The 20,791-nt window shown below is 42.8% G+C and overlaps 1 protein-coding gene across 1 annotated transcript; it reads left to right on the top strand.

Moving 5' to 3' along the window:
- The first annotated feature begins 1,237 nt into the window (after positions 1-1,237).
- LOC113033265 (GTPase IMAP family member 8-like) lies at positions 1,238-20,196 on the top strand. The gene is made up of 6 exons (XM_026186900.1): positions 1,238-1,714; positions 3,695-3,753; positions 14,779-14,826; positions 15,173-15,787; positions 16,911-18,074; positions 18,163-20,196. The coding sequence occupies exons 2-6, from the start codon at positions 3,732-3,734 to the stop codon at positions 19,719-19,721; spliced, it is 3,408 nt and encodes a 1,135-aa protein (XP_026042685.1). The 5' UTR covers positions 1,238-1,714; positions 3,695-3,731; the 3' UTR covers positions 19,722-20,196.
- The last annotated feature ends 595 nt before the right edge of the window (positions 20,197-20,791 follow it).

Genomic DNA, 20,791 nt, shown 5'->3' with positions numbered 1-20,791 from the left:
AAAATGAGAGTTTGAAAATGAGGATGACGGAGAGCACAGATTTAAACTATGCAACATGGAGGCTGATTGGCCCAAAGAAGGCAGGAAAGAAAATGATTGGATTAGAGTAATGATTGACAGCATGGAAAAGTGATAGCAGTGTAAAGAACAGAAAAGCAGCCAAACACTCAGGAAAGCAGGCAGATGACCGATTACAGACATTCACTACTGAACTTGTGCATAAGCTTCATAAAACACAGAGAGCAAAATAATAGCGGCTCTACTTATAAATGAACTTTTCCAAGTCCTTGTGTTTGTGGTCTGGTTCTTTTCCTTAGTATCTTGAGCCATTAGCTCTTAGTTGCAGGTTCTGTCTGTATTGCATTTTTTGAGTTATTTGATTAGATCCTGTGTTAGGTCTAAACTTATAGACCTCGCTGACTCAGAGACTTATTCCCATGATCAAAGCAAGACAGAACAGCGATCGATCGGTTTTAACGTGCACAAGGGAAGCCTGGTCGGATTTTCAGAGCAGCACTCTGCCCTCGACCTCAAACGGCTCTGACCTTGGCTCCCTCTGCAGCCTTTTTGTTAAATACAGTTATAGTTTACACAAGCACCACCCATCGAAAAAACCCACGTGGCGTGTCAGGCACCGTGTGTGTGTGCGAGCGTGTGTGTGTGTGGGTGTGTATGCACGTGTGAGTGTCTCTGTGTGCGTGACTTCCTGGTTACAACAGTATTAACTACATTCTTAACATGATTACAGCAAGAAAACTGTAGTTTTTCACCCAATCTACTTATTCATAAAAGTGACAATTTGCAGTGTTTTGAAAGGAGCATTGCAAAAAAAACTGGCATTTAAAGGAAGATACAAACAATCAATTGCTACAGCAAGATAACTACATACTCGCCTCTGTCAGTGCGCCCCAGGGTGGCTGTGGCTACAATGTAGCTGCCATCACCAGTGTGTGAATGTGTGGATGACTGGATGTAGTGTGAAGCGCTTTGGGGTCCTTAGGGACTAGTAAAGCGCTATAGAAATACAAGCCATTTACCATTCTTGGTCATAAAAAAAGTGTCATCTCACCCCACCCCTACATACAGTTTAACCCCTCTAACGGTCCACCGTACACAAACACAGGTGAGGCCATAAACGGCAGGACGTTTACTAAACAAGGAAAAAGAAACCTCACATAGGATGTGCCTGCAATTAAACACTCTAACCTCCCCCACCACTCAACAGGCCGGGGAGGTGGATAGGAACAAAAGAAGGTCTTTGATCATACAGTTTGAAACAAGATCCACAGTTGTAAGCGCAAAAATGACAACATGTAACAATTCCCCCTAACACCCTGTTGTTTCTATTTAATCCTTGGTAATTCGGTTTGTTGTCCTAACACCTGGCAGTGTTCCTCTGTGTAAGCGTTCTGTTTTTTTTAACTTGCTGTTTTAATTTATTTGTTTCCCGTGCCTTAGTGTTCTGTGATAGTTTGATTCAGCTGTGTCTTGTTTTCCAGCCGTAATGACTTCCCTGATTCTGATTGGAGTTGTTATTTTTTGTTCGTTTAGGGAGTGTAAGTTCTGATTGGGCAGGCAGCTTACAGCCCACCTACAAAGTGTCCCACTCTCTCACCCACCAACATGAGAGACACAAACAGACAAAGGAAGAAGCAGTGCTGTCTGTCCGAGCGTGCAGAGGTGTTCAGCTGCGAACTCAGAGCAAGGCAAACAGGTAACACACACAAACACCTGCTGCTGCAAAGGAATCACTCGAACTATAACCTGCTTAAACTTGTACAGATCAGTCAGTATGCTGTTCATGTCTGACCTACACCAACCTCGCACTGGGATGACACTCTGACACTTCTTTGTCTAATTTACATTTAACATTATCTGATTGAAGTTTAGTCTTCATTAACTTTAATACATGCAAGAGAGCCAAAGACAAACTGTTAAAATTGGCAAACCAATAATTAGGAGCAGATATGCTACGTTTTTTAAACCAGTGCAAAACTTTTGTTTGGCTTTCAAAAGCTAATGTCACGATTTACTAAAAAGTAAAGTATCAGTTTTGTGACTGAAAGGTGTGGGCACGGCTGTTCTTACAGCTCTCCTCACTGCACTCTGACACCCGCCTGCATGATCGGTGCACTCTGCTACTTACAGGCTTAGCTTTACACCCCTGAAGGCTACTGTGTATTAAAGCTTAAGCTGTTTTTGATCAGTTTTGTGTACTTTTATGGAATAACTGACAAATGAGTGGCACCATCTAAGTAGGGTAAAATAATCCACTTCAGCAACAAAGAGATTCTTAAATTTACATGTAAACTGGAAGTTGAAACATTTAGTAAAGACTTTCTGTTGGTACTGATAACCTGTGATGCCACACATCAAGGTCTGGGTTTGAATTTTCTCTTTATGTGAGGAGTTTACTGAGATGGAAGTGATGTCCTTTGTGCTTTTAACCAAACTGAACACCAAGAGAATTTTTTTCAATCAGTCAAAAAGACACCGTTCATCTCTCTTTGAGAAGTCAGGTAAAAACATACTTCTGGTAAGCTTTAGATCTCTAAAGATCTCTGCCAAAATTCTGTATTCACAAAACACAGATTTTGTCTTTTAAATGTTGACCTGTACTTTATTCATCCAGAATGTTTTACAAACGGATGTCAGTGTAACTTTACTCTTACTGTATTGTTGTTGTACTTTCTCTCTTCTTCCTATCTCATTAAATTTGAGGGATTCCAGTTGTGTCGTTTGTCAGCTCTTCTTCCAAAGTTTTAGGTCTGTTTAGTTTATTTCCACTGATTCAACCAAAGTGTCGAATAACTGTACTAACTGGCTTTTCACAAATAAAAGCAAAAAAAGAAAAAAGTTTAAGGGTGCCATAAAGTTTTTATGACTTTTTAAATTATGTTTGTACAAAAAGGAGTTCTGTGTCATTCGATGTTTCCCCCCCTGCTTGTCTTGTTAATTCATGTTTCCCCAGTCTGTCATGTCTCTCTCTCACCCTCGCTCCCTCTCATCTGCTTCTTGTGCACTTGACATGTTTCTCAGTTTCCTGTTTTATTGTGAAAGTCTTGTGTTTGCATGTTCGGTGTGCTTCCCCAGTGGCGTCATGCTAATTCGTGTCAGCTGTGTTCCCCGTGTGTTCTCACTTCCCTCGTTATCCTTTTGTGCATTTATGCCAGCATCTCTCTCATACCTTACTGTCTGCCAGCCTGCATGCATGTCTAGTTTTTTTTTTTGTATTCTCAGTTTAGTTAATGTTGGTTTTCCTTGTGTTCGCTGTTTTTTGAGTTTACTTTTTACTTGCTTGTCGAGTCTGGATTTGTGTCCCATCCTTCCTGCCGCTCACAGTTTATGATATTCTGATGTCAGAGATGAGTTTTCCAACAGTGTCCATCACAAATGTAATATGGTAATAATAAATGTTATTTTGAACAAAAGATTTGTGAACAACTCAAAGAAATGTGTAATTTCTGAACAAAAATCAAAATGATCATACTAATGCTATCTAAATAATTTCTGTATTGCCATCTGAGCAAACCATCTTAATCTGCAGAGATCCGAGGACAAAGTACAGAGAAAGTATTGAGTATTCGCTGTTTGTCCAAAACTATAATGCATGCCCTCTGTCTTTGGAAATATGTGTTTCTAAAAGCAGGTTTAGAACAAGAAAGACTAAAATCTTTTTCTTTCTTTCCTCCAGTTCAATCAGTCTGTGGGATTTTCAGCAGAGTGACATTATGGCAGCAGCAGCAGCACCGGGTGAGTCCAGCCAGACTTCACTGGTCTAGATAACACACTGTTTAAACACACTGTAGCCTGGTGAGATCAGATTCCGTGTTATACACTGTGAACTGACAGAAATGTGAAAACTGGTTGAAACTTTTTGGTTTTTGATCATTTCAAGACAATGCAATGGTTCCAGTGTTGGAAATAAAAATATGAAAATAAAATAATTCTCTGTCTCAATAATTCTTATTGCTCACTTTTAAAATCATAAATAACACCGCACCCAGCTATGTTACGGATCTCCTCAGCTTTTATATCCCTGGGAGAGCGCTTAGATCAGCAGGCCAAATGCTCCTGATGCGACCTAGATCTCGGCTCAAGACCAGAGGTGACCGAGCATTCAACGCTGTCGCACCCTGCTTCTGGAATAACCTCCCTCTAGCTATTCGGGCGTCTGATTCAATTCAGTCTTTTAAATCTCGATTAAAAACTTATTTGTTTAGCCTTGCTTTCCCCGCCTCCTAGAGCCCACATTTTTAGTGTACTGGAACTTATCTTTATCATTTTGTTAATGTTTATAATGTTTTAACCTTAAGCCTTTCGGGTTGTGCCTACTATGCCTGGTGTATTATTGGTTAGTTATGTCACCCGCCTGTTAGTATATTTTATTAGTATTTTGTGCTTCATATTTGTATTTATTATTGCTCCTAACTCATTCTGTGAAGCACTTTGGCATACCTGTGGTTTCTTAAATGTGCTATATAAATAAAATTGTATTGTTAAAGGAAGAACAATTGTTTTTGTTTTGTTTTTTCATTTTGTATTCAATAATTACTTTCTTAACAAAGGAGCAAATGTTCATGCCATAAATCAGCCCTGAATGAAAAATTTTCTCATTACAAGTTTTTATTTGGTTAAAGTGAAACATCACATTTAGTAAAAATTGTCACTGCAAGAACAGTCAAAAAATCCTTGGAAGACACACAACAGAAAAATGAAAACAATAAACAAAATGTTGAATGCTGTATCTGTGCCTATTAAATGCATGTCCTTTATCTCCTCTACCTGCACTTAGTGCCATCTTGTCCTTTACAGAACGTGACATCACTGCTAATAGACTTATGTTAGTTTAATAAAACCAAAAACTCTGTGGAAAACAAGGACAAAAATTAAAAATCAGGCTAAGAGGTCCATTTTGGGCTGCATTACAAAGAAAAACAACTGAAAACCACTTTTACATGGAGTACGGTTTCACTCAGCTGCTATATATCCAAATGTGGTGAGAGGAATAAAGTAGATTCTCACGTGTACATTTTTTAACTCTAGTTATCTCAGAACTGCAGCAGAAGGTATTTTCTGTGGGATATAAGATGTAATGCACTTTAATCACATCTAAATTATTTGATTTTACAATCCACTATGGTGGTACATAGAGGCAAAATACTCAGAATTTGTCATCATCCAGAAACTAATGAACTCGGTCCTTATGAAACATGGTCAAAAACTTAAAATGTCATATATGAGTAGGTACTTATTACCTTTTAATCCAGTGACAGATCTTTAAGTTTTTGCTTAGTACATTCAGTCAATTGTGTCGATTATTCTTATTTACTATTACAGATTTAAGATGCAGCACCTTGATGTCTCGATACATTACTGGATAAATATAAAATCAAGCAATTAAACGCTTGAAATTTAAAACACATTTAAATTTATATAATCTAAATGATTTATATATAAACATATAAATCCTTTCATTTGAGTTAAACGTGTCACTTGCTGACAGATTTTAAAAAGACTTTAAAATTAAAAATGTCAACAAAAATTTGTGTAACTTATTGTTTCCTATTGTTTTAAGTATCGTTAGAGTAGCATAACTCCTGTAGAAATTGCTAACTTTAAATCTTTACAGCGCAAACTTAACCAAACTCCAATGCTTTTTCAAGATAAACTTTGGTAAATGGCCTGTGTTTGTATTGCACTTTACTTGGTTCCTAAGGACCCCAAAGCGCTTTACATATCCAGTCATCCACCCATTCACACACTGGTGATGGCAGCTACATTGTAGCCACAGCCACCCTGGGGCACACTGACAGAGGCGAGGCTGCCGGACACTGGCGCCACCGGGCCCTCTGACCACCACCAGTAGGCAACGGGTGAAGTGTCTTGCCCAAGGACTCAACGACCGAGACTGTCGGAGCCGGGGCTCGAACTGACAACCTTCCGATTACAAGACGAACTGCTAACTCTTGAGCCACGATCACCCCGTCTTTGAAAACTACTTGTTTCAAATTTTTAAGAAGGAATCCGGGGGAATGTTGTGTCATTTAAAAAGATTTAATTTGCTGGGCAGTTGAAATTACAAGTGTGACATAGCACTATGGACCGTGAATATGATACAGCATACTGCCTCGCACCAAGGTTGGCCCTGAAATGGCTGCACAGGTTTTATACAGTAACAACAACAAATGATTATGGCTATCTTCTTCAAACACCCATCCTGATGGCTTCTGCAAAATCCTCCCCCGTGTCCGTTCGGCTCCTCGACCTCCTATATGCTCCTTTCCTGGAATTGGAAAGACAAAACAAAAACGCACCCTACGTAGCCTTGGCTAGCTGCTGATTCTAAGGCTCCACTCAGGACATCTTTTTCGGACTCCCTGTCCAGAGAATATCCTGATACTTATTATCAATTGTGATTTGTGTAAGCATGTTGCATATCTTTTTGCACTTCTACGTCATCCTGCAATATATCAACTCAGACAATCAATGAATGAAGCTCTGAACCTTCAAAAGACGGAATGCCAACTCATATAAGCGCAATTGTAGTGTGTATAAAAGATAATTAAAAAAGCTTTGTTTAATCATTTAATAAAAATATAATTTTCAACCCTAACAGAGTATTCTGTTCATGCTCAGCGTAGCAGAAGTGAATGGAAATGATGGCAAGTGTTAGGCTGCTTAAAGTTGCAGAGTGGGGTCAGCAGATGCTGAGGCACATGCAGAGGCTGCCAACTTTCTGCAGAGTCGAGAGAGAGAAGGGAAGACATGGCAAATGGCCATGGGTCAGTTTTAAACCTGGGTTGGCCGCTCTCATGCCTCTAGCCCCTCCTCATCTCAGATCTAAACAGGCGCCAGCAGTGAAAGCTCTTAATGCTTCAGCGTACCAAGACATTTTGGAGAACTTCATGCTCCCAATTAAGTTGGAACAGTTCGTGGACGTCACCTTCCTGTTCCAACATGATTGCACACCAGTTCATAAAGTAAGGTCCTTAAAGACATGTATGAGCCAGTGTGGTGTGGAAGAACTTGACTGGCCTTCACAGAGTCCAGACCTCAAACTGACAGAACACCTCTGGGATGAATTAGAGTGGAGACTCTGAGCCAGGCAGGAGGAAATAACAAACAGGAGAAAAATATACAACACATACAATCAAGAGGAAATACACTACCAGTCAAAGGTTTTGGACACACATTCTTCAAATAACCACCCTTTGCTTTGATTCCTGCTTTGCACACTCTTGGCGTTCTCTCCATGAGCTTCATGAGGTCATCACCTGAAATGGTTTTCCAACAGTCTTGAAGGAGTTCCCAGAGATGCTGAGCACTTGTTGGCCCTTTGGTTTTCACTCTGCGGGACATCTTATCCCATACCTTCTCCAAGATGGTGCCGTGTATGGATGCCCTGGTGCTTCAGTGCGTTACTTCTGTCTTGTTTTTGTGCATAACTTCTGTGTCTGGGCACTCCTCTGGATATTCTTACACCAGAGAAGAGCTTCTTAACCACAGGACTACAACACCTGTGGATTTACTTCCAATATTTGTCGCATCTGCGGCAGATTTACTGCAGACTCTGACCAGGAAAGCGAGACGCCGAAAGAGAGGTAAGCGAGCCGGCGCACTCGTGCATCTGAGGAGACGCGGACTGCGAACTGCTCTTCCTGGGATCTTCCTTTCCAACGTACGCTCACTCAGGAATAAGATAGATGAGCTGGCCCTGATGAGAAGCATGAACAGAGGCGTTGCCTCCTCCTGTGTCTTATGTTTTACGGAGTCGTGGCTCAGTGAGGACATCCCGGACAGCGCGCTCAAGCTGGAGGGCTTTCATCTGCTGCGCGCTGACCGGCAGGCCTCTCTCTCTGGTAAGACCACAGGTGGAGGTGTCTGCTTCTACATTAATAGTGGCTGGTGCACAGATGTGACAGTGATTGCTCAGCACTGCTCTTCCTCTCTGGAATATCTTTTTATTCTCCGCGGGAGTTTGCTTCATTCATCCTGGCCGCTGTTTACATCCCGCCAGATGCGGATGTGCAGGCAGCTCAGTGCGCACTCGCGGAGCAGATTCTCCACATGGAGCGGACATTCCCGGACTCTCTCATCATTGCTCTTGGGGACTTTAACAAAGCCAATCTGAGCCATGAGCTTCCCAAATACAAGCAGTATATTAAATGCCCGACCAGAGAGGAGAGGACATTAGACCACTGTTACAGCACGATCAGCGGGGCCTATCGCGCGGTGCCCCGCGCTTCACTCGGACTTTCTGATCACGTCATGATCCACCTAATCCCCGCGTACAGACAGAGGCTGAAGCTCTCCAAACCTGTCGTGAGGACCAAAAAACTGTGGAGCAACGAGGCTGTGGAGGAGCTTCGCACGTGTTTGGAGTCTACAGACTGGGACACACTGAAGGCTGCTTCTAACAGCTTGGACGAGTTTACGGACACTGTCACCTCCTATATCCACTTCTGTGAGGACAGCATTGTGCCATCACGCACCAGGGTGAGTTATAACAATGACAAACCCTGGTTTACTCCTAAACTCAAAAAGCTGTGGCTGGAAAAGAGAAAGGCGTTCAGAAGCGGAGACAGGGACTGCTACAGAGAGGCCAAGTACAGGTTCACTAAAGAAGTGGACATTGCTAAACATCAGCACTCTGAGAAGATGCAGCAGCAGATCTCAGAGAATGACTCGGCCTCTGTGTGGAAAGGTTTTAGGAATATCACAAACTACAAGCCTAAAACCCCCCACTCCACTGATGACTTGCTCTTGGCCAACACCCTTAACGACTTCTACTGCCGTTTTGACGAGCCATCAGGCAGCCTTCACACCTCCAACGGCCCCAACAATAGAGACACTTTGGACACTCATTCCCCCCACCTCTCCCCCCTCCATAGAGCCATCACCACCTTCAATCACTTCACCTACAACACCCGCCCCCTCACCCCACACAAAAGAGGATTTCACACCACCTCCTCCCACCACAACTCTTCATATTCATGAAGCAGATGTGAGGAAGCAGTTTAGGAGTCTGAATGCTCGGAAAGCTCCCGGCCCAGACGGTGTGTCTCCTGCCACCCTCAGACACTGTGCAAACGAGCTGGCCCCAGTGTTTTCTGGCATCTTCAACTCCTCACTGCAGGCATGTCATGTGCCTGCCTGCTTCAAGTCCTCTACCATAATCCCTGTCCCCAAGAAACCTAGGATCACTGGACTAAATGACTACAGACCCGTGGCTCTGACATCTGTGGTCATGAAGTCTTTTGAGCGCCTACTTCTCTCCCATCTCAGGACCCTCACGGCCCCCCTCCTGGACCCCCTGCAGTTTGCATACAGAGCAAACAGGTCTGTAGATGACGCCATCAACATGGCCCTACACTTCATCCTGCAGCATCTGGACTCCCCAGGAACCTACGCCAGGATCCTGTTTGTGGACTTCAGCTCTGCCTTCAACACCATCCTTCCAGACCATCTCCGAGACAAGCTTTCCCAGATGAATGTGCCTGATCCCATCTGCCGGTGGATCACTGACTTCCTGACGGACAGGAAGCAGCATGTGAGGCTGGGAAAGAATGTCTCGGACTCCCGGACCATCAGCACCGGCTCCCCTCAGGGCTGTGTTCTTTCTCCTCTGCTCTTCTCCCTGTACACCAACTGCTGCACCTCCACCCACCAGTCTGTCAAGCTAATCAAGTTTGCAGATGACACCACCGTTATTGGACTCATCTCGGACGGGGATGAGTCTGCCTACAGGAGGGAGGTTGAACGTCTGGTGTCTTGGTGCAGCCACAACAACCTGGTGCTGAATGCCCAGAAGACAGTGGAGATTATTGTGGACTTCAGGAAGCACACAGCCCCACTCCCCCCCATCATCCTGACTGACACCCCCATCACCTCTGTGGACTCATACTGCTTCCTGGGTACCACCATCACCCAGGACCTGAAGTGGGAGCCCACCATCACCTCCGTCATCAAGAAAGCCCAGCAGAGGATGTACTTCCTGAGGCAGCTGAAGAAATTCAACCTGCCAACACGGACGATGATGCAATTCTACACTGCAATCATCGAGTCCATCCTCACCTCCTCCATCACCGTGTGGTACGCTGGAGCCACTATCAGGGACAAACAGAGACTGCAGCGTGTCGTGCGCTCTGCTGAGAAGGTGATTGGCTGCAGACTCCCATCTCTGCAGGACCTGTACACCTCCAGGACACTGCGGCGTGCAGCTCGGATCTCAGCTGACCCTTCTCACCCTGGACACAGTCTGTTTGACCTGCTCCCCTCAGGCAGGAGGCTCCGGTCCATTCGCACCAGAACCTCTCGCCATAAGAACAGTTTCTTCCCCTCTGCTGTTGGACACATGAACAATAACCATATGACTGTTCCCACCACTAACACCCTACGCTGTGTCACTGCATCATTCCATGTTTGGCACTGATCACCACCTGCACTCATGTATATATCATGTATATATCTATCTACTTAGCACTTTTAATTCTTATTCTTATTTTTATTTTCATGTCTATTTAAGCGTAATTTATGACAGTATGTTTGCACTGAAGCACCGCAGCAATTTCCTAATGTTGTAAACCTGCTCAACATTTGGCAATAAAACCCTTTCTGATTCTGATTCTGATTCTTCTGATTCTGATACCATCTTGATTGGGTTTAGGTCAGGTGACTGTGGAAGCCAGCACTCCATTACTTACTCACATGACTAAAATGCGTCATCGTTTTCGAAAAGGCTCAGTTTTCTGCACTGCTGCAAAAACGGCATTTTCAAATGCATCCACTTTGGAGAGCGCTTTCAAAACGCTGCATTTTCCTAGAGCCAAAACACCATCTCGGTGTGGACGGGATGCCACAATGGAGAGAAAATGATGCGTTTTCAAACAAAAACGTATTAGTGTGGACATGGCCTGAGTACCGAACACCCAGGCAGGGGTTAGGGAGAGCATGATCTCCACTGAATAGCGGTAGGAGCTGATTCTGTTGGAGGTTTCTTCTTGTTGAAAGGAAGTTTTTCTTTCCCACTTTGGCCAAAGTGCTTGCTCATAGGGGGTCATAAGATCGTTGGCTTTTTCTCTGTCTGTATTATTGTAGGCTCTACTTTAAAATATAAAGCGGCCAGAGGTGACTCTTGTTGTGATTTGGCGCTGTTTAAATAAAACTGAATTGAATTATGTGGGAATCTTTAGCTCTGCTGAGAACACGTACAGGCAGCTTCAGGTTGTTTTCTGAAAATCAGCAGGACAAGATCTCTACCTCTTCCCTTTACGCTGTCCAACCCCGGTGGTGTCATTGTCAAGTATGCCAATGACATTGGCTGGGTGGGTTATTGTACGGGTTAAAATAGCTCCTCCCTGAAACTCAGAATACACACTCAGGATGTGAGCCGACTATTCCAGAAACAGAAGCCCAGGAAAGCCCCCGGACCAGATGGCGTCTCACCCTCCTGCCTCAAAACCTGTGCTGAACAGCTGGCTCCCATCTTTACTCGCATCTTCAACAGATCGCTGGAGCTGTGTGAAGTTCCCTCCTGCTTCAAACGCTCCACCATCATCCCTGTTCCCAAGAAACCCACCATCACAGGACTGAATGACTACAGACCTGTCGCCTTGACGTCTGTGGTCATGAAATCCTTCGAACGACTGGTGTTAGCCCATCTGAAAGACATTACAGGTCACCAGCTGGACCCTCTGCAGTTTGCCTACCAGGCAAACAGGTCGGTGGATGATGCAGTGAACATGGGGCTGCATTACATCCTGCAACACCTTGACTGCCCGGGAACTTATGCCAGGGTCCTGTTTGTGGACTTTAGTTCGGCTTTTAACACCATTCTGCCTGAACTTCTTTCCTCCAAACTCTCCCAGCTCAGCGTGTCACCAGCTACCTGTCAGTGGATCACCAGCTTCCTGACAGACAGAAAGCAACAAGTGAGGCTGGGGGAGATCACCTCTGAAACCCGGTCCCTCAGTATTGGTGCCCCTCAAGGATGTGTCCTCTCACCACTACTGTTCTCCCTCTACACTAACGACTGCACCTCCAAGAACTCGGCTGTCAAACTCCTAAAGTTTGCAGATGACACCACTGTCATTGGCCTCATTCAGGATGGTGATGAGTCTGCATACCGGCAGGAAGTTGAGCGGCTGGTACTCTGGTGCAGTCAGCACAATCTGGAGCTGAACATGCTTAAGACTGTAGAGATGACAGTGGACTTCAGGAGACATCCCTCAACTCTGCTCCCCCTCACCATATCAGACAGCCCTGTGTCAACTGTGAAGACCTTCAAGTTCCTGGGTACAACCATCTCCCAGGACCTGAAGTGGGAGACCAACATCAACTCCATCCTCAAAAAGACCCAGCAGAGGATGTACTTCCTGAGACAACTGGGGAAGTACAGTCTTCCACAGGAGCTGCTGATCCAGTTCTACACTGCGGTCATTGAGTCTGTCCTGTGCTCCTCCATCACAGTCTGGTATGGAGCAGCCACTAAACAGGACAGGAGCAGACTGCAGCGGACTGTACGGGCAGCAGAAAGGATCATCAGCGCCCCCCTGCCCTCCATCCAGGATCTGTACCTCTCAAGAACCAGGAAACGAGCAGGGAAAATCATCGCAGACCCCTCACACCCTGCACACAGACTTTTTGATCTGCTGCCCTCTGGCAGACGGTACAGAAGCCTGCAGACCAGGACCACCCGACACAGGAACAGTTTCTTTCCCCTCGCCATCTCCCTTCTTAGCAGTTGACCTGCCACACTGCCAGACTGCAACTGCAGCTTATGTACATTCTGTAGTATTCATTCCACCTCATTCATTTCTGTATTTTATGTATATACGTTTAGATTCATTATTTATAGTTGGTTTACACAGCTTTGTGTATGTATGTGTAATGTGTATATATAGACACTTGTGTGTGTGTGTGTGTGTGTGTGTGTGTGTGTGTGAGATTTACATTGCTGTGCTTGAGAGCCACCATCTACCGGAACCAAATTCCCTGTATGTGTCTGCACATATACTTGGCCAATAAACACGATTCTGATTCTGATTCTGATTCTGAACCATGGCATGAGTCAAGGAGCCTGGATCCCTTCCAGTTAGTCCAGGCAGGCTTTAACCACAGCCCTTGGGATGCCGTCAGGACCGGCAGCTCTCCTGGGGGTTAAACGCACTCAGTCTCCTCCTGGCCTCATATTGCTGGAAGGCAGGTGGGGTACGGGGGTGTGGGGGAGGAGTGGCCTCAATTCAATTCAATTCAATTCAATTCATTATTTATTTATTATTAGCTCCTCTGCCAGTTTGAGGCTGCTGTTGGAGGTTTTTGTCAGTGAGGAGGCCCTCTATCCTCCTCCTGTAGGCCTCCTTGGCCTGTTTGATGCCCCTCCCCACGTTGGCTCTGGCAGTGCTGTACAGAGAACTGTCCCTCAGCCTGAAGGCTGAGTTACGAGTTCTGATCAGAGCCTGGACTTCACACATCATCAGTTGGGAAAAACCCAGATGGTTTATGCCACTGTCATGTTGTCTACACAGCACTTAATATAGAAAAGGACAGACTGAGTGAATGTCTCCAGGTCCTGCTGTTCAAAAATGGACCAGTCTGTCAGATTGAAACCTGTATCTGAAGGAAGGCATCATCTGGCCATTTTTTAATGACCCAGATGATTATTAAAACATGGCCATGTGGAGTAAAGGTTGAAGAGGAAGGGGGAGAGGACAGTTCCTTGTGGTGTCCCTGTGTTGCTGATTACCTTGTCAGACACACAATGTGGAAGATGCACATATTGTGGTCTTCCTGTCAGGTAATCAACAACCCAGAACACCAGAGAAGCATCCACCTGCATCACTGTCAGTTTATCACCCAGGAGGGTCGGCCTGATGGTATTGAAAGTACTGGAAAAGTAAAAAAACATGACCCTCAGAGACTTGCCTGAGTAGAATATCAGGGATATTTGCATGGAGCCAAGATTCAGTTACAGTCAGTAGACAACACTCCCAGACAAAGGAGTTGTAGTAAATCTCTGATTGTAGATCCTTCATTTTGTTTCAAGGGATCTTATGTTGGTAAGGAAGATTGATGGCGGCAGGGGTTTATGTTGTTGTTTTTGAAACTCTGTATTCCCGCTTTTGTTTCCTCTCCTTGCACTGTCTGCATCGCTTGCTGTTCACAACAATAACCCCCGGAGAGACCAGTAGTCTTAAATCTCAGGTGGGATAATGTCGGTTCAATCAGAAGTAAAATTCGGGCTGAGGCCAATGTCTATTAGTTCGTGACGACTGAAAGTGATCAGTGCTTTGCAGTAAGACACAATGAAAGGGCATCAAAAACACAAAAAGGTGCACACGTCAGTACACATGCATGAAAGTAAGTGTCACAGATGATTTGTGTTTATATATCAGATTCTCTAAATCCAGTATTAGGTAGTTTTTCCAGTGGTGGGATTTATGAATAATTTTGTAGTGTAAAAGCATTTTAAAAATTTCAGTGTTTTTTTTTTTAACTGACTGAATAGTTTTCTGTTGACCTGCATGTTTCAACATAACCTATACTTAAGCTAAATGGTCAAATCTAATGGCAGTTCTTTTAAGTTTGAATAACTGATTTTAATTATAGGTATTCCTGAAACTGAATTTTCAATGCAAAACTTCAGAATTAAATGTTGGAAGCTGAAACGTTATTGTGGACTAAATAAAGAGGATGCTTTTTTTCCCTTTCTCTTTCTAATTGGTGGAGAGTTCTCAATAAATTTGGAATGCTGAATTTGTTTCTATATTTTTGCAGATGAGGATTTCAATCAACCAGAACACAGCAGCTCTGACTTTGAGGAGTGTAAGTTAAACTAACAGCATTTCATATATGATGAATAAAATTAAAAAATAATAATAATAATAATTTAATGCATCAAATGTTGTGTCAAGAGGTTTAGGATTTAAAAAAAATGGATGAAGCTTCTACTAATCCTGGATTTCCTGCTCATTCATCAGCCTGTTAGTAACAAGTCACAATCTTTATTAGATGAAATGGAAATAAGGGATTAAACGAAAGTGTACATTTTATTTTTTTTGTTTACTTTTTTTTTGACTAAACCTACTACAAAAAACGATTAATAACTGATAATTTTCTATTGAAAATGAACTTAGTTTTTCAATAATTGAACTAATTATACTTTTTTCAGTGTCTGAGCTGAGGGTCGTTCTGTTGGGAAACAACAGGTCTAAGAGGAGCTCAGTGGGGAACTGCATACTGGGAGCAACTGTGTTCAGCTCTGAGGATAAAGCAGACCTCTGTCTGAGAGTCAAAAGGGAGCTGAAGGGGAAAGAAATCGATCTCATCAACACTCCAGATCTGCTGTCGGCTAAAATCTCCCCAGAAGATCTGAGGAAACAAGTTGAGAACTGTGTGAGACTCTCTGCTCCTGGACCTCATGTGTTTCTGCTGGTCCTCCAGCCTGCAGACTTCACTGAGGATCACAGACAGAGGCTACAAATGGTCCTTGAACTCTTCGGTGATCCATCATGTGATCGTTCACTGGCTCTGATAATGCCCAAAGACAAGAGTTCAAGTTCCACTGAAAAGTATCAGCAGCATCCACAGTTAGGAGAGATTATCAAGAAATGTAGAGAAAAATTGTTGTGGCAGAAGAACCTGGAACAAGAGCAGCTGTTAGCAGCCATAGATACAGTGGTGAAGAAGAGCACGAGGGAGGAAGTTTCCAATGAGGAAACATCTGATTTGTCCAGTAATTACCGAGAACAAAAAGTCTCTCCCACCTTGGATCCTGTTAGGGGCGGTAAGTGCAGGAACAACATTTTTTTATTTTTGCATATAATGTGATGATCAGTTTTATGTTTAGTGTTTTCATCAGAGAATTACAAAACCTACAATCCTTCAATAAAAACAGATGTAGCACTTAAATATCCCTTAGCTCAGATTGAGAAGTTAGGATACAAAGTAAGATGGTTTAGACATGTAAAGAAGGGGGTAGTGGATATGCTGCACAAAAGATGATGAAGATGGAGCTGGCAGCAGAGGTGAAAAAGGAAGAGCACGGAAAAGATTATTGGATTCAGAGGATTTGTGTAACAGAAGAGGAGTGATAGAGTAATAGATGTTGTTGTGGTGACCCCTAATACAAACAGCCAAAAAACAAGGACAAACAAACAAAAGGACGTATCAGTGAAAAATCCAATTTATTATGAAAAACTATAATCATTAAGAATAAAATAAAATGTGAGATCAGTGAAGATGTTTTTATTTTAAGTGCAGTTATTTGCAGCTGAAAACTCGAAACCCCTATGATTCCAAAACTGATCCCAGACTTGCAACCCTAACCCAATGACTCATAATCATCCTTATGCTTACAACTGATGTTCAAAAAAAAAAAAATAGTGCAAATAAAACTGCAGGGGGTGGGCCCACAGAGGTTCAGTCACATATGGTGCATTCTGGCTGAGCACAGCAAGGGCCCATGAGTAAAGGTCCATCCACCAGGTGCTGATTGATGAGCTGCTTCACAGGGGCTGGCTCAGGGAAAGGCCGTGGGTAGCCCTATACATATATCTGACATAGTTGTGTTTGGAGTTCTTCTTCTTAGGAATCATCCATTCGCTTCCGCTTATCCTTTTCCAGGGTTGCAGGGGGAGCTGGAGCCTATCCCAGCTGTCTTAGGGCGAGAGGCAGGGTACACCTTGGACAGGTCGCCAGTGTGTCGCAGGGCTAAAACATATACACAGACAACCAGTTGCACTCGCTCATTCACACCTATCGGCAATTTTAGAGTTTCCAATAACCTTTCCCCACTAACTGCATGTTTCTTTGGACTCTGGGAGGAAGCCGGAGTACCCGGAGAGAAGTGAAAATATCTGCTTTTAAAATTTTTAAAAGTTAATACTGTAAAACCTTTTGTATTGCAGCACATAAACTCAGGATAATGCTGTTTGGAAAAAGTGATGACAAGAAATCAGCCCTGGAAAAAATCATCGTTGGGAAGAAAAGATCCATTGTGTCTAAAGTCCTTGGAGGAAAGCAATGTCGCGCTGCCTCTGGAGAGTGGAACGGGAAATCGTTGACAGTAGTAAAGACTCCCAACATCTTCAGTCTGCCTGTGGATGAGCTGTTTAAAGAGATGAAGAGCTGTGTGAGTCTCTGTCCTCCTGGACCAAACGTTCTGCTGCTGTTAGTGAAACCTTCTGATTTCACTGAGAAGAACAGAAAAACTCTGAATTTGGTCCTGAGCTTGTTTGGTCAAGATGCTTTTAATCACTCCATCGTCATCCGAACGCATAACGAGGAAGGGAATAACTCAGTGGATAAACTCATTGAAGAATCCAAACAAAGGCAGCACTTTGTTAATTTTGACAGGAAAGACTCCTTCTCAGATTCCTCAGAGTTGATGGAAGAAATGAATGAGATAGTGAGTAAAAACTGGGGAAAATATCTCATATTAAAAGAAGAGGCTAAACCCAATCTGAAGTCCAGTCTGAACCTGGTTCTGTGTGGGAGGAGAGGAGCAGAGAAGACGTCAGCAGCCAAGGCCATTTTAGGTCAGACTGAGCTTCATTCAGCCTCCAACTCATCAGAGTGTGTTAAACATCAGGGAGAGGTGTGTGGACGTTGGGTTTCCCTGGTGGAGCTGCCTGCCTTGTATGGAAAACCTCAGGAGGCAGTGATGGAGGAATCACTCAAGTGTATCTCCCTCTGTGATCCTGAGGGTGTCCATGCCTTCATCCTGGTCCTACCTGTGGCTCCCCTCACTGATGAAGACAAGGCAGAGTTAGAGACCATCCAGGACACATTCAGCTCTCGAGTCAATGACTTCACCATGATTCTGTTCACTGTGGACTCAGATCCTACAGATACAGCTGTTGGTAACTTTGGAAAGGACAATGAAGACATCCAAGAGCTCTGTGAGAGCGCTGGAGGAAGATCTGTTGTTCTCAACACCAAGAACAAACAGCAGATCCCAGAGATGTTTGAGATTGTGGATAAAATTAGTCAGCCTACAGGACAACTGTGCTGTTATACAACTACAACATTTTTACACGCACAAATGGAGAAAGTCTTAAAGCTTGTCACTGGTAAGTAGTTTAGATTGTGATATTTTCCAATGACCCAGAGTTTTAATCCAGTATACAAGTGTTAACTCTGATTGTTTTCATGTTTTAGGCGATGAAGTTGGAGAACAGGACTCAGACTGTCTCAGGATTGTGCTGATTGGGAAGACCGGCTGTGGAAAGAGCTCTACAGGAAACACCATTTTAGGAAGAGACGAGTTTACAGCTAAATCAAGTCAAATGTCGGTCACCAAATGTTGTAAGAAAGTAGAGGGTGAGGTGAACGGTCGTCCTGTTTTTGTAGTCGACACTCCTGGTCTGTTTGACACAAGTTTGTCACCAGAAGGGGTTCAAGAGGAGCTGGTTAATTGTGTCAGTCTCCTGGCTCCAGGACCACATGTATTCTTAGTGGTGATTCATATCGGCAGATTCACAGCAGAGGAGAAGGAGACACTGAAACTCATCAAGCAATTCTTTGGGAAGAATTCTCAAAAGTTCACCATCGTTCTTTTAACAGGAGGAGATACACTGGAGCATGACAGAGAGTCCATAGAGGACTACATCAAGAACAACTGTGATGATTCCTTTAAGAAGCTGATCTCTGACTGTGGAGATAGATGCCATGTGTTCAATAACCGTGACAAACAAAACCATACACAAGTCATTGAGCTGATAGCAAAGATTGAAAGCATGATGAAGGTCAATGGAAGGCGCTGCTTTACCAACAAGATGCTGCAAGAGTCTGAAACTGCGATAAGGAAGGAGATGCAGAAGATTTTAAAGGAGAAGGAAGAAAAGATGCAGAAAGAAAAGGAAGAGATGGAAAGAAAATATAAAGAAGATATGGAGGCCATGAAGAAAAGAATCGATGAAGAAAGAGAAAAGGAGAGAATACAGAGAGAAAAAGAACTCGAAAAAATGAGAAATAAAATTAGAGAAGAAGAAGAGAAGAGAAAGCAGGAACAGGAAATCAGGGAAAATGAGAAAAGGGAAAAGGAAGCTGAAGAAGAAAGACGCCGACAAGAGTTTGAAACAGAACTTGAAAAGCTGGACAAACAAATTCAGTCAGAAAAAGAGGCAAAAGAAAATGTGGACAGAAAACTGGAAGAAGCCAGAGAAGAGATGAGAAGAAAACAAGAGGAGTGGGAGAAAGAACAGAAGGAATGGTGGGACAAACAACGACAAGACGAAGACAAAAGACGAGAGGAAGAGAAAGAAAAAATGGAAAAACTACAGGAAGATTATAACGAAAAGCTGGAATGTGAAAAAATCAAAAAAGAAGAGGATCAAAGAAGAAGAGAAGAGGAAATAAAAGGATTGGAGGAAATTCATAAGAAAACTCTGGATGATCTAAAGAAGAAACATGAAGAGGAAGCCAGAAAGAAAGCTGAAGAGTTCAACCAAGCCCAGAAGAAACACGTGGATGATTTAGCAAAACAGAGGGAAGAACATAAGAAGGAAATGTACGACTTAGTGAGACGTGTGACCAAAAAGACTGAAAATTTGAATAGGATCAAGAAATTGATGCTAACACATGAAAAACAAATGAAGAATCGGACTGAGGAGGACATAGAAGACCTCCAGGAAAAACAAAAAGATCAACTAAATGAGTTGATGAAAAATATTTTGGGAGAAGAGCTCAGCAGCTCATCAGCCTGCAGCATTTTATGAAATGAAACGTCAGATGTTCTTCTCTTTCTGTCATTTAGATAAGAGAATCTTTAAAGTAGCACAGAAACTGATTAGTGATCATCAGTCTCAGCAATGTCATTATTAAACTACAGGTCATTACACCAACATTAAATATGCTTCTGACTGGTAAAACTAATTCATCTCATGTATAGTAATTAGCTGTTGTTACATGTTACATGCACTTCTGTGTTCCTGAGTTCTAACATAATTTTCCTTTTAGTTGTCTCTTCTTATAAGCCTAATTTTTGTGCATATTTTGAACCTATACTGTAAATGTATAAATGAACAAGTGCCATTTTTAAAATGTTTAATTATCAGTAAAAAATTAGTTGCAATAGAAATTCATTTTTTTCTGTAATGTCCAAATTTTTCTTTATCTCATGAAATGTCTCATGATTCTTTTTATTAATTACATAACTCAGAGTCCTCATTTTTTCAGATATCATTTTTTGTATTATCTTTGTAAATGATGACTAAAGTTTTCTCTACTGTTACTATGATATAGTCAAACATCTTCATTCACCTCTGTGTTTATGTGCTTCTTGACATTACTGAACACACCATCAAATTAAACCTTTTAAATTACACATCCAATCTTTCATGTACTGACCAGCAGCCTCGCTGTGCATATATATATTTGTATAATGAATTCTGGTGTCGATGATCAGGAATGTGGTTGCCTCTCAGCAGGAATATTCTGAGGACCTGATCAAGGATGCTCAGTTCTATATCTTTTTATTTAGTTCAGTTCAATTTTCATTCTAACACAGCGGTGCTTAGTGGCTCAGTGACAAGTTGGAAAAGTGTTTATCCCTACACCGCAACACTAAAGATTTAAAACTTAAACAAAAACACAATAATTACATACATAATTTAAAATGAATTACTAACAGCTCTAATTTTCTTTTAGCCAAACCTTCACCCGAGTTAGTGCACTCACATATGACAAGTCTTTAGAGAGAACACCTGATATACTTTGCAGGACACAAATGCAGGAGTCACGCAGACGTGACTGAAAACATATTTATTTAATGTATTTAAGAGAATGC

Source organism: Astatotilapia calliptera, chromosome 12, assembly GCF_900246225.1.
Source record: "Astatotilapia calliptera chromosome 12, fAstCal1.2, whole genome shotgun sequence".
Taxonomy (NCBI): domain Eukaryota; kingdom Metazoa; phylum Chordata; class Actinopteri; order Cichliformes; family Cichlidae; genus Astatotilapia; species Astatotilapia calliptera.
This window is presented reverse-complemented; position numbering and strand designations above follow the sequence as displayed.